This window comes from Engraulis encrasicolus, chromosome 9, assembly GCF_034702125.1.
Source record: "Engraulis encrasicolus isolate BLACKSEA-1 chromosome 9, IST_EnEncr_1.0, whole genome shotgun sequence".
Lineage (NCBI taxonomy): Eukaryota > Metazoa > Chordata > Actinopteri > Clupeiformes > Engraulidae > Engraulis > Engraulis encrasicolus.
The window spans coordinates 36933853-36948305 of NC_085865.1; the positions used below are offsets into that span (position 1 = coordinate 36933853).

Consider the following 14453-nt stretch of genomic DNA (forward strand, 5'->3'; position numbering starts at 1 on the left):
TTATCTGTTATTGGGATCAGCTTGGTTCAGTGAATTGACTGAGCCTGACACAAATATTGGAAAGGGCTTTTATTTCCGGATGCGGGATGCCTGCCATACCTCTGCTTTACCCATTTACGTAATTGAAATGAAATGGAATGACACAACATACTGTATAGGCCTGTACTGTTATTCATACTAGGAGTCCTTATTGCCTGTATCACGCAAGGATGTCTGAGCGCAACCCCAGACGAGTGGCCATCATAGTGGTGTCTCTGCTGGCCCATGTGGCTGCCATGGTGTTCAACACGCTGGCCTCCATTGGTGAAGAAACAGGTGAGTACAGCAAATACTCTTTTGACATTAAACGATCTCTCAGTAGACAGCTATACGTAGATGAATAGATTATATTAGTTTAGAATAGAACAGAATAGAATAGAAAAGAGTAGAATAGAATAGAAGAGAATAGAATAGAATAGAATAGAACTAGAGATGTACAGGATCCGAGATCCGGTTCCGGATCCGCCAGGATAATAGGGGTTTTTCAGACTATCCGGATCCGGTTCCAGGATTCAGGATCCGGTAGCCGAGGCTTTTAAGTCAAAATAGTTTGAGCCAACGTGATAAAAAGGGCCCACGTGTGTGAGTAGGCAATGTGTTTCAACCCTTTCGTAGGATCCGGTATCCGGTTCCGGATCCGGCAGGATCTTAAGCAGTGGATCCGGTATCCGGCAGGATCCTAAAAATCAGGATCCGGTGCATCTCTAAATAGAACGGAACAGAGCAAAGAACAATACAATACAATAAAATACAAGGCAATATACATCACGATGTAATTTAGACATCCAAGGGTGGATAATGTTACTGAACATGTTTTACATGTATATTTTTACATGTATTTTACAGGTATCTTCATGCATAGTACAGAGGATATCACACAGAAGTATGAGACAGCCATCACACCGGCGAGATGGTCTTTCTTCATGTGGGACTTCACCTATATCTGGTTGCTCTGTATGCATATTTATCTCATAACAGGACTCTACCGAAGGTAAGTGGGCTAAAACTTGTGTACTAGAAAGGGAATGTTTATTGTAGCCTACTGTATGTCAGTCCTTATGTTAGTCAGTTAAGCAATAGGAGTCTGCTTCAACTTTCAAGTCTCCGCTGCTTGTGTAATATCTCACTCACAATCGGCTGAACTGCACAGTAATCAGCATCTGTGTCTTGACTGTGTTTCTCCTAATCTGTGATTTGCCGGTAATCTGTAATTTGTTCTACAGAAGTGCTTCCTGGATGTATGCAACCCCTGGTGTGCTACCATATGCATTCCATTTCATCCTGATAACAAATATCGCCATGAATATCACCTATCTCTTCTTGTACGACAGGGAGTAAGTGCTCTTTGGATTATTATTTTCTCTTTTTAAACGTTTTTTTTTGTCTTTATTTGATTGGACAGTGTGAGAGGTGGATAGGAAGCGAATAGGGAGAGAGACGGGAGGGGTCGGCAAAGGACCCGGGCCGGGAATCAAATCCGGGTCAGCCGCATGGCAGGCGAGTGCCCTACCGGTTGGCCGCGGCAGGGCCTGGATTATTATTTTCACCTAATCATACCAGTAGGTTAAGTAGTCAAGGTTCACTGCTCATCTGTTGGAAAGGTGTAGTGATTTAGTGCCTAATGAAGGGCTTGCAGCATTCAGAAGAGCCATTTTTGCACAGATTTTAAATGTGCAGATTTTTTCCTTCAAACTAATCGTAGGTGAAAATTAACTTGGGGTTCAAACAATGCAACTCCCTAGTGACTGAGTGAACATCTTAGACATAGCCACAGTCTGCTGCAGCTCTTATAGAACAAGCAACATGTGGGTGACAAAGCAAGCTGAAGTAATAACTTTTTATTGTGTGCTATACGTTTCGTAGACTTTATTACAGTTATATGGTGCTTTTGTACAGAGCCATTTCTGTGAAAGCAGCAATTTGAACATGCCGACATAGTGATGATTTGCTATTGTCCATTGTTGACATGCTTCAATGATTGATGCCGATGTTATGTTTGTTGCCATACCGACTGCCTGTGCTTGCGTCGATTTAGTATTAGAATTCATCCCAAATTCTCCTAATCCCCTTTAGAATGTCTAAGGTCTCGGAAAGAGAACTGGACTGCTATGCCAATAACTTGGGTTCAATTCCGGCCTGGGCCTTTTGTTGAACCTTCCCCATCCCTCTCTGCCCGCTCAATTCCTGTCTGCCTCTTTCCTATCACACAAAGGCATAAAAGCCCTAAAATGTAATTTAAAAAAAGAAAGGGCTAAACAAATTGATGCAGCATCTTTGGGGAGCTGACAAGAAAATGGTAGTGTGGGCAATAGACTGCATCTTGGAACTTGGAGGAATATTCCTTTAATGTTGTTGTGATGTTGCATGCTGTGCTGAAACAATGTGTTTTACATGCGAGTCATTTGTGTATTACTGTATGTCATACTGTGTAGGTATTTGTTGGCCTCACTGGTTTTGTCTGCAACGATGGCCTTCACAAACTGCCTTCTCATATTCTTCTCCTGTTACGGAATTAAGGTGTACGGCGCCTGGTTAAACAAGCATCATTCCCTTGACCTTTGGCTCTTCCGCATTTGGGTAATGTAGTTGTCACCCTTTATTTATTTTATTTATCAATTAATTAATTACAGCTCTGTAATAAATCTACTGCTTTAAGGATCTCAAATATAATGTCCAATAATGATGATTTATAAAGAAGTGCAATTTCATTTAAAGTAAAAAAAAAAAAAAAAAAAACATTCCCTTGACCTTTGACTCTTCCGCATTTTGGTATAATTAAATTGTCACCTTTTATTTTTTTAAATTTATGAATTAATTAATTACAACTCTGTATTAAAACTACTGATGTAATGATCTGAAATAGAATGTCCAATAATCATGATTTGCAAAGAAGTGCAAGTTCATTTATAGTAAAAAAAAAAAAAAAAAAAAAAGGTCCATGCAGCATGTTAGCCTTCTTGTGTCACATTTTAACTTTGTGTCATCAGTGGTGCCATTGGGAATAAAGACATCATTAAAGAAGAGCCTTAAAGAAATCCAAAAAGGAAAGGAAAGTAATGCCATGACAATGTTTTTCCACAGGTTCAAAATGGGGTGGCCTTGTATGCAACATACACAAGCATCGGCACTCTCTTAAAATTGACGATGGTGCTAGACACTGACACGACAATGTCCAAATCCAACTCTGCCATCACCTCACTGTCTCTCCTGCTCGCTGGAATCCTTATCTGGTATGGCCATCAATATATCTTGTGCCTTTATTATTTATAGTGCCATTTACTACCAATTAATCTGATTCACAAACAGTGTGGCACACCTACACCCATGACGAAAGATTGATTTACAATGACACGTGTTATAAAATAATTTGGTTTGATAAAGTGTGCGTATGGGCAGGGCTGCTGACAGCCTTGACTGGACCCAGGACAGAATCATCTGGATGGGCCCCCCTCTGAAAACATACTATGTATAATGGGGAGCCAATTCTGGGGCTCCCCCTCTCCCTGGGCCAGGACAACTGGCCCATTTTTCATCCCCTGTTGGTGGCCAAAGCTCTGGGAACTACAGTCATACTGTACACAGTAAATTCTGCAGTGCTCATTTAACACTTAGAGAGTTCATTTGAGTCCATTTGGACTTAAATGAACTCTGTAGCCTAAGTGTTGAATTAACACCACAACATTTACTGTGTACTAGGCTTGTATTTAACGGTTTGAACAGCAACTGCGTTGCTCTACTTGACTGTGTTCTGTTTTATTCCCACAGGTTTGATAATGTGTACTTATGGGAACTACAGTTGTACTACATACACTTGTATCTGGGTCAAAGGTGTTTTTGGCCTCAAACATTGATGGTTGATATGCTGCAACAATATGCGTCTTAGATCAGGGGTTCCCAAACATTACCATGACAAGGCCCCCCGCCAGATACGTGTACATTCTAGCCAGGGCCCCCGTGACATGGGTCGTGCCATACTATTTTTCTGTGCACTCCCTTCCACAACCATAGTCCAGGTCTTTGAGGCAGTGCCCCACAAGGATATATGTTGTACGTATAACATCGCCACCACATATACGTGTGACATAATAACGATAATAGAGATAATGTTCAGAGATGCAATACAATATTATTATGATATTGAGAGCATTGAATCTTATTTTTGTTTTATTTTGGTTTATGCTTGTTGCCAACCTGCCGAGGCCCCCCTAGCACCCCCTCGCGGCCCCCCAGGGGTACCTGGCCCCCACTTTTTTAAACCACTGTCTTAGTCCACTAAAACCAGACAAACAAAAAAATCCATACGATAGTGTCATTGGCTGTCTTTGCGCCACCCTGACATGTGCTACTGCTGAAACAACAGGTTGGCTGCTCTGACTGTGTTGTGAATGTTGTTCCCATATCGGTAGGTTCGTGGTGGAGAACTTCCTGTTGGAGAGTCATTTCCGCTACATCCTGACCGTCTATCCCGTGGTGATCCTGGTGCTGGCGGGAATTATCTCCCACCCATCTCCCCCAGGCCCTAATGATGTTGTTTCAGGTAGCATATTTTATTTACTTTACTTTTTTTATTTTGCACTCTTTTTTTCTTGTGGAGTACATGTCGTGCTTGTGAACTTCCTTTACTGAAGCTGAAGAAGCCTTGGAACGTGAAAGTTGGGCACAAGCCATTCGCCCTTCCCTTTACCTGGCTGCTCTCAGGAGGGGGTTGTATATATATAAAGAGTAAATAACGAGTACACACACATACAAACACACACACACAAACTAAACTAAACTAAACATCATATCAGGGGTCTGCCCTGGGGCAAGGCCAGCTCAAGCATTAGTCTAGTAGATTCTCTCGAAAGAGGAAGGTCTTTAGTTGTTTCTTGAAGGCTGCAAGAGATGTGCTTAGTCTTGCTGCCTCTGGGAGACCGTTCCACCACTCTGATCAGAATCAGAGAGAACAACATTTATTTTCATGCATGTTGTTAAATAGGTTAGACAATGGAATTTGAAAATGATGACATTTTAGACAGGTCTGATAGGAGCACTTTAGAATGCTTCCTGGAATATTAGGCAGTACCATCCTGGCTATTCTCAAAGGGACATCATACAGATCAGATCTGCAGCAGTAAGGTAAATATGGTGTCTGACTGGATGGCTTTTCGAAGACTATCTCATCGGAGTGAAACGTTTATGAATGAATAAATAAATTAATAAATGAATAATGAATTGGACGGAAGGAAGGAAGGAAGGACTACAAAGAAGTCAGGTTTTTTTCCAGTACAGAATGTTACTGCACGGGTTCTAACATACATGTACAGTATATCTGACTGACATCAGCAATGCAGACACAAAGCTGTTAGATACCGTATATACACATACAGACATTCCATCAATAATTACGAGAGAAACATTAGTTAGACATCCAGACATTTTCCAGAGACTGTGATTTATCTGCAGGAATTCAAGAGGTGTATGGCAGTGAGAATGGGGGAAGCATGTTGTTTTGGTAGCAATTGTCCTATAGCGCCTTCCAGTGGGCAGAACATGAAATGCATAGTGCAGTGGTTCCCAAACTGGGGGTCAGGAACCCTAAGGGGGTCACGGAGGTACTGAAGGACAAAAGGGTCATTGCATAGAAATGTGAAATTCACAGGTTAACAGCTGACATAATTAACTAATTCCATAATTTGGTTAGTAAGAGTATTGTATGGTTGATGGATTTGCTGTGGATTTCAAGCTATATTAGTGGACAAACTATGGATGTAAATCTAGAAACATTATGGACGAAAAATGGACAGGTAATTGCTTTGGCCATTAATATCATTAGATTTTCCTGTTAATATTGCCAGAAATCATATGCTAAGACTATGGTGGGTGGGGAGGTCGCAAGTCCAAGTCCAAAAGGGGGTTCCTGCTGAAACAGTTTGGGAACGACTGGCATAGTGTGAAGGGTGAGTGAGGTCTGAAAGTAGATTGTAGATCTGAAAGTAGAAAGTAGTTGGGGTCTGAAAGTCGATGGTGCGGCTCTACACAGTGTACTGACTTCTCTGGCTATCCTTTCCATTCCAGCGGTGTTCCTGGGCATCACCTGTGTTCTACTGGTGGTCCGGATAGCTCTGGTGGTGTGGCGGCACTGCAACCAACCCCTGTACCGGCCTGACATGCCTGTCATGTCCCCCATGGACCTGGTCAGGACACAGAACCGGATGTTCTTTTGAAGATGTGGTGCCTGAGAAGAGAAAAACTAAACTAATACACATTTTGGATGGATGGGATTGCAGAAATGGGTGTTCTTTTCCAAGAACCAAGACTGTTTTTTTTATTATTTGAAGAGATTACAGAGCCATGTGTTTTTAAAGGTACACTGTGCAAGATTTTTGTTGTTGTATATTTCCAGAATTCATCCTACCCATTCACTAATGTTACGTTTTTCATGAATAGCCTACTTACCACCACCATCAAATTTTAAGTATTCATTATGACTGAAAAAATTGCACTTTTCATACATGAAAAGGTGGATCTTCTCCATGGTCCGCCATTTTGAATTTCCAGAAATAGCCATTTGCAAAAATGCAAAAATGGGGGTTGTAACTGTTTATAGAGGATGGGTGGAGGATGACCTTTTGTTAGTCTTATTTTTATAGCTCAAATCAGTCTTTTTGTTTATATTTTTCATTACTGTATTAGTGTAACTGATGAGTTGAAATGAAAATGAATGTATATACAAAGTATATCAAATTTATATTCTTTGAAAATCACATTTTAGTTCAATAGACATTTGTCACTTTTAATGACATTTCTGTCATTAGTCAGATACTTTTTATTGAAACATGGATGAGTTACACTTGACTGACAATTACAGATTGCTTCAAAGAAGAAATATATTAACCTTAAAGGCCATAAAACCAGTGCATATACCGTATATCAGACCAGCAATGGTACTTAATCACCCAGCGGACACACCAGATGAATGAATTTCCGGCCAACACAATATTTCATTGAACTCCACTAGAGATGCACCGGATCCTGATTTTTAGGATCCTGCCGGATACCGGATCCACTGCTTAAGATCCTGCCGGATCCGGAACCGGATACCGGATCCTACGGAAGGGATGAAACACATAGCCAACTCGCACCGGGGGACCCTTTTAATTACATTGGCTCAAACTATTTTTTAGACTCATTGGCTTACTGCCACACTGCCTTCAACGGCCGCTTCCAAAGGGCTTTCACTCCATGCAGCGATTGGGGTTGTGAAAGACTGACTGAAAAGCCTAGGCTACGTAAAAAGTAGAGATGCCCCAGATCCTGATTTTTAGGTAACTGCCGGACACGGGATCCACTGTTAAAGATCCTGCCGGATCCGTATAATCCGAAAAACCCTATTATCCTGCCGGATCCGGAACCGGATCTTGGATCCATGTACATCTCTAAACTCCACACATCTTCTGGAATATAAAATGATGGAATATGGGAGTTGAAGGTGGTTAAAAAATAGTGAAGGTGACATCCAGTAAAACAGGTGCTGCATCAAACAAACATGTGTAAAAGAAGAAAGAAAAATCCGCACACTGTTGCTGCTCACCGATTTATTGAACACAACGTTTTGACCAAATCGGTGAGCAGCAACAGTTGGGTGGTTCCAATGACAAACCAGCCTAGGCCGAATCCCATTTCTAATGTCTACCCCTACCCGTACTAGGGATGGCGAAAACTGAAAAAACTCTTAACCGGCTACTGAGACTCACCGGTGGTTAACCGGTTAGCCAGTAATCTTAAATGATACAATGTTCGTGGGCCTGATATGCACAGCACTGATTTTTTTAAATTTTATTTTTCACATACCGGTAAACCTTTTTTTTTGCTGCGCAGACAGGACCTGCCATGTCCAGCCACTGTTGCCAGATGGAAAATGCTGAATTATAGTACTAAAACCTCAAAATTTTGGGGGGCTTTTTCGGAGGAAATCATTACTATAATTATTATTATTCCAACCGGTTAACCGGTGCCAGAAAATTTAACCGGTTAAGGTTTATCTGGTCGACTATCGGTTAACCGGTTACCGGTTAACATCCCTAATTGGAACAATGTTAAACTTAGTAAAATGCGACAATTATTACAACTGTACAGCCGTAAAATTGCACCTTAGTTTCCCTGCGCTAACATTTTCATTGATATTACATACACTTTTGGCCCTACTTGACGTCAGCGTCATACGTATGACATAAGAGTGTCATAATAATGTCAAAACAGGGTCATGACACAGTCATGGACGAGTCATAAACATGATGTCCATGTCATAAACATTTTATGGTAATGAAAAGTTCACTTTGTTAATGCTGTCTTTACCAAATGGAACTTAGCGACAGTCATAAACTGACATTGACATTATGTTTATGACACATGCATGACTGTCGTAGGACTCTGTTATGACAGTGTTATGTCGTACAGATAACGTCAGCGTCAAGTAAAATGTTACCCATAGTGGAGAAGCGACTCTTCATTTAATGGTTCTCTATCAAAAGTCCTTATTTGAACAAATGCCCTCTTGACCTCATCATAAAGCTACGTTCACACACGTCGCTGCTAGTTATACCCTACTAACAATTTTTCGTTCCGAGAATGTTCCCGGAACATGAGGCGTTGTTTTTTTCCCCGTTATTTTACGTTGTTTTTTGGGTCTGTTATGGTTATAATTTGGTTAACAGGAAAGTTTTTTTTTCGTTCCCAGAAGGTTTTTTTGTATGGTTCCCTGTCGGTTCATCTACGTTTTTTCACCGTTCCTTTATTCGTGTTCATGTTGGTTTTCAAAAGGTTCCCCTACAACATTATAGTAACCTTCTTGCACAGGCTATTTCCCATTAGGCCTACAAGCTGCAGACATATGACAACATAATGGGAAATGCCCATAATGTTGTCATATTTCTGTAGTTTATTATTATTAAAGTGTTGAATGCATCTAAAATGACAAGGCAAATGTTGAAGGATGATGATGTTTAATAGGAAAATATCAGGAATACAACATAGGTAAGAGGGTAGCAGTGCAACATTACAATGTTTTTTCATAATAAAATGCAAACAAGGCAACAAAAAAAAACCCAAACAAACAACAAAAGCAAACAATGTAACAAAAATAAGAATGAAGATGGCAAAAATGGATGTAAGTGCATATAATGTGTTTCCAGTCTTGAGGCTGAGGGAATGCCTAATTGACAAATATCAGGAATTCAACATGGGTGAGAACAGTCCAACATTATATTACAATTTCATCATAAAATGTCATCAAGGCTCAAAGTAAAATAAATAAATAAATAAAAACTATAAATAAATAAAATACAGAAAATAAAAATGTTGGTGTGTGTTTTCAGTCTTGAGGACCAGCTGACCTAAAAAGAATAAGAAACAAAAAGTTTAAACCAACTTAGTAGCCTACCAATGTTTCATTTAATTAACTTATTGTGACTATTCATTGATTGATAAAAGACACACTGAAGTTTAATTTACCATCTGTGTAGTCCAAATTTCAGAGTATGCCCAATGCTATTCTCAATATTCGCTTCCTGCAGGACAGAGAAGTTCTGCGTGTAGGTCTCTGCAAATGGATGTAAAGAAAGGTGGGACATTTAAATCTGAATCAAACTTGGCATAACAGATTTACACAGATATTTTTTACGGAGAATATACCTGCTAATCTTACCTGTTATAACTTTGCAAAGGGTCAGGTTCTGGAATGCATGCACGTTCTATTCCTCCTCAGGCTGTAATGTCCCAGGACATGGTGTGTGGGTAGCCACCCACGGCGGACAGCAGCTGCCGTATTCGCCCATCCCAGGCTTTCCCAAGGTCTACAAAAATTAAAGCAGATGATGAAAATGAAATATGAAATCTAATATGGAAAACATTATGTGGTCTATCTTCATTAGCCAAACCAGTACATTATACATTATATACAGCAACACATAATTCACATAATTATGCTTTGGTTTCTCATTTCTGGTTGAGCCAGGCTTCTGGCTAGCTCCACCAGCTTATGCTCTCTGCTGCACTGGACCAACAGCAGGTCGTGGCATGTTCAAAGCCATGGCAGCCTTCAAAGTCATGGACTTCCTCTCCATAACCTCCATCTTCCTTGTCATTGGCCCCATGTGCTCTTCCATGGCTACATTTGTGATATAATTCATTTTAGTGTAAGAACATAATATACATGTCATACTGTATGTGAATATGTGTGTAGTAGGCCTACTTACCATGTACTTTATGAATTCTGTTATCCTCAAAAGGGTCTTCTTGTGTTCCTCCAGGACTACAGGTGGAATTGAGATGAAATTCATTTTAGTTCAAAACACTTTTGCTGTATGGACATCAACAAGTACACGGAGCGCATACACTTTATAACAACAGCAATACCAGAAGCCCCCTCCTCTTTACCATTCCAGATGTTTTTGAATGGATGATGTTTGTGCCTCAAATCTTCCGAATGGCTGGGTGCTGTGCCATGAGTTTGGGAAGGAGTGGCAGCTTCACAGCTGTGAGGCATTGACATATCTGGATAGAAAGATGACATAATGTAATTCCTTTAATAGTGGGCTTCTTATGCATATAATTTCAAAACATAAACCCATGTTAACACATCAAATAACTGAAAAAACGCACATGATGGTGGTGGAGGTGTAGATCTGAAAAGAAAACAAAATCTCAGGTCAGGTCACTCGTCCATCTCCACCGGGTGTGGAATGTGTTGAGGTCCATGGTGTTGTCTTCTGCCTGAGCCTGGTCTCTCCTTGCTGCGTCTCGCCAAGCCTGTACAGCAGTAATGTGCAATAATATAATGCAAGCAATTTGTACCTGTCGCAATGAAAAGTGGGGAAATTTAGATACAACAACAACACCAACACAGATTACAACACCAACATAAATGTAAGCACACAATTTCAGTTTACAAACATACTTGACAAAAATACACACAGGATTAAAACTGATGAGTTAAGAAGATACATAGTATGACAGTAGCATTGCATTCAATCGAGCAGGAAGGTTTGATGGTAACTTGTGCCTGTGGCTGGTATACTAAAATGGATAAAATGAACTACAATGCATGTCAAAGACTTAGCAGTAAATGAATCTACACTAGAAATACACCCCCACCCCCATGCCACTCTAGCTCCACACAGCCTGCTGCAACACACGCGCACACACACACACACACACACACACTTAGAAATAGATAGATAAATACATCCCCTCCCCTTAAACTGCTGCATACCGTACACACACACACAATGCACACAAACAATGCTCTATGCACTACAGTATGTAATTCACATGGCTTGAGGTCTTACCAGCAGTTTAGGTCAGCTCCATTCAAATGGTAGATTGAGGGGTTCTTTCTCTTCAGGATTTTTGTGGGGGTGGGTCTTCTCAGGTGAGGGCCAATCATAACGTGCCAAGAACTGATGCAGCAAAGGCAGTCAGCCGTGAGTCAACAGCTAGGGGCATTTGCATTTGAATAAGCCTAACTGAAGTCACAGGCAGAGATGTGTCTGCATTATAGACACCCTGATCTGTGGTGCTTTCAATAGCATTAGGCCTACCAAAAGACAATATCTCGCACTGAACTGCCCCTTTACCTTAATCAAATTTATAAAAAGCTGTGCTGTCATTGAAACTGATGCTTTATCGCCTTCAATGAGCTATTTATCGATTATAGGTCTGTGTACAAATGTAGTCAGAAACACTGCAAACACAACGACAAACAAGTTTGTACAAGATAAAATGCAGTGGCCAGCTACCATTTAATATGTGGACTCTTTACAGCCAAACTTACATGCTAGACACTCCTACCTATCACACACACACACACACACACACACACACACACACACACACACACACACACACACACACACACACACACACACCACACACACACACACACACACACACACACACACACACACAATTAAATGGGCCTATTTGGAATGAAACATTTAACTTTGTATTCTTTGGAGACGCAGGTTTGTGTCCCTTCACTGAATTAAAAGCAAATAGGCTATGATATATCCTATTTTGCATTTCACTCTTTGCACTTTGGTGCAATAATGGTAATGAATAATTAATAAATTATAAGAAATTAATTTTAAAAAATGGCATAGGCTGACCTTACTTAGGCCGGAAACAACCGAAAAACAACTTAACATAACGTTGTGGATTGGTAGCAGCGTAACTACTAGCTAACGTTTCATATGAGTAGTTCCCTGAAAGTCCAAGAACGTTAGTATTTGTTTGGTTTGTACCGTAACCAAAAGGAACGTTTTTAAGTGGTAGATTTTTGGTTTGGTTATAACCAAACCTTTAGAGAACCAAAGTCAAACGTTTTTTTTTTTTCGTTCTCTGTTACTAGGGTAGCTTCTCGCTCGCTCGCCTACTCTCCACTCTCTCATGGAACATTCGCTAAATGTTCCCGCGGCTTTAATGCACAGTTGAGAAGTACCGAACTCTGCGTTCCAATTGGTTACTCGCACGAAGTTAAAATATTTTCTACTCGGGATCCGCCCACATCGCATCGCTTGTACACTACTCACCTACTCGTCGCCTCCTCGTCTCACTGGAACACATAGAAATTCTATTAACTTCATTTGCCGAGCGAGTAACTAGCAGCGACGTGTGTGAACGAGGCTTAAAACATATATTCCTGGAAACCGGATTTCCGTGAAAATGCTAATCCGCGCATACAACTTGTCGTCACCCAGTTAGGAGCTCTATTCATATGCAGATGAAACTATTAATTCTCAACACACAACATTTGAAAAAAAAAACACATGACTAATACGTAGCCTATGTGTGTAGGAACGTCTGTGATTGTGTTTGTGTTTCTTATGTTTTTGGGGTGGGGGCAGATGTTGCTAAATCGCTCACAGCATTTTTAAATTTACAGTATTTACAGTATTTTTCAGACATGTAGGCCTTGAAAGTTGTAAAAAAGCCCTTCGTACTTGCGGATCTCAGCCTGTGCCGAGTGGGTCGGGTTGGGGCAGGTATTTGCAACACACACTATCTATTTGTATGTCTGTCACTGTGTGCCTGTTTGTTCACCTGCAGTGTATGCGTGTGTGACCTCCAGGGGGTGCTAAACGCACACCACATCATACACACATTTTGTGCTGGGCTCAGCCAAAGCTGCTCAACACAGCACAGCACACTCAATGTTAACCCTTTAAGACACAGAGTTATAAATTAGCTGTTACCAGAAGGGCAATGACCAAGTCGTAGTGCATTACTAAAGGCCCTCGCCATATATCTTGCCCGATGGCATTGTACAGTCTAACAAAAAAACAAAACAAAAAAAAACAACTGACAATGGAATGTATTCTTGCTGCTGACGTAATAGTGTTCTCAACAATCCCCATTTCCAAAAAAGGAAATATATGCACAGGTGTGTGTAGTTGTTGTATTTAAGCCCAGTGGTGCATCTGTGTTCTTCGAAGATCTCCAAACCTTCTTGGTGAGTATAGGCCCCAGTTGTTCTAGAACAGTGGTTCTCAACTGGAACAGTCTTGGGACTCATCATTTTCCACTCTCATTCGGTCGCGATACGATTTTTTTAGCGTTCAAGTCAATTCAACGCAATTCTCAAAATATAACCGGCCTGTGTAATAACATTATTATTATTGTTTCTTATTTATTTATTATAAATAATAGGCTATATTTTATTATACATTTATATCTATTTATTTACTTATTAACAATTTATTATATATTTTTTACTTTTATTTTTTACTTTTACCTTTTTTACACCAAGGCTCCGCGACCCACCCATGACCCCTCCGCGACCCACTTTTGGGTCGCGACCCACCAGTTGAGAAACACTGCTCTGTATATATAGTGTTCTCATTGAATAAGGTTAAGGTCCAGCATCTAGGGAGGCCGCTTCATCTCATGAGCCCAGACACGCCCGAATTAGATGGGTCAAAGTCTTTTGCACGGCGAGGGGCATAAATGCCTTGTCAGGAAGTGGCAGAGAGAGAGAGAGAGAGAGAGAGAGAGCAAGACAGAGTCTTTAGACACCACCTAACCACCTAAATCAACCAGCTGTGGCATTGCCTGTGGGCAGCTATACACGGACCGGCATGAACTGCAGACCGCTGTTGATCAAGCACTATGTGTGCATGTTTTTGGCCTGGCTCAGCCTCCTCATCCTGTCTTGGTTCACCAGCTTTTCTCATTCGCCAAACCCTACAGGTAAGTCTTTTTTTGAAAGGATGTGTATTGTACTAAGGCAGTGGTGGAGAACCTCTATGTCTTGAGGGCCGTTTGCGGCCCTTGAGGCCGACTTATCCGCCCGCTGATATAATTTTAATGTTATGCAGTTTCACATGAAATATGACGTTTTGTAAAATTACATGACATGTTTTAGAGATTACATTTGC

The 14453-nt window shown here is 40.7% G+C and overlaps 1 protein-coding gene and 2 long non-coding RNA genes across 3 annotated transcripts; 1 reads left to right on the top strand and 2 right to left on the bottom strand.

Annotated features, from left to right (window-relative positions):
• The first annotated feature begins 209 nt into the window (after positions 1 to 209).
• Positions 210 to 6383, top strand: LOC134455271 (uncharacterized). The gene is made up of 7 exons (XM_063206291.1): positions 210 to 315; positions 886 to 1030; positions 1263 to 1373; positions 2472 to 2616; positions 3121 to 3269; positions 4446 to 4576; positions 6097 to 6383. Exons 1-7 carry the CDS (start codon positions 210 to 212, stop codon positions 6243 to 6245), a joined length of 936 nt encoding a protein of 311 aa, XP_063062361.1. The 3' UTR covers positions 6246 to 6383.
• Positions 6384 to 9363: 2980 nt separating this feature from the next.
• Positions 9364 to 9886, bottom strand: LOC134455136 (uncharacterized). Its single transcript, XR_010036030.1, has 3 exons — positions 9725 to 9886; positions 9532 to 9619; positions 9364 to 9413 (listed from the first exon to the last, which is right to left on the bottom strand). It is a non-coding gene; the product is annotated as an uncharacterized LOC134455136 (long non-coding RNA).
• Positions 9887 to 10024: 138 nt separating this feature from the next.
• On the bottom strand, positions 10025 to 10531 carry LOC134455137 (uncharacterized). Its single transcript, XR_010036031.1, has 3 exons — positions 10456 to 10531; positions 10275 to 10330; positions 10025 to 10186 (listed from the first exon to the last, which is right to left on the bottom strand). It is a non-coding gene; the product is annotated as an uncharacterized LOC134455137 (long non-coding RNA).
• Positions 10532 to 14453: the final 3922 nt, after the last annotated feature.

Excerpts from the sequence above, each read along its gene's own strand:
- LOC134455271 (XM_063206291.1), top strand. The coding sequence starts at position 210 with ATGTCTGAGCGCAACCCCAGACGAGTGGCCATCATAGTGGTGTCTCTG. Across the intron at positions 316-885 it reads CTCCATTGGTGAAGAAACAG|GTATCTTCATGCATAGTACA; the intron begins GTGAGTACAGCA and ends TGTATTTTACAG. Across the intron at positions 3,270-4,445 it reads CTCGCTGGAATCCTTATCTG|GTTCGTGGTGGAGAACTTCC; the intron begins GTATGGCCATCA and ends CCATATCGGTAG.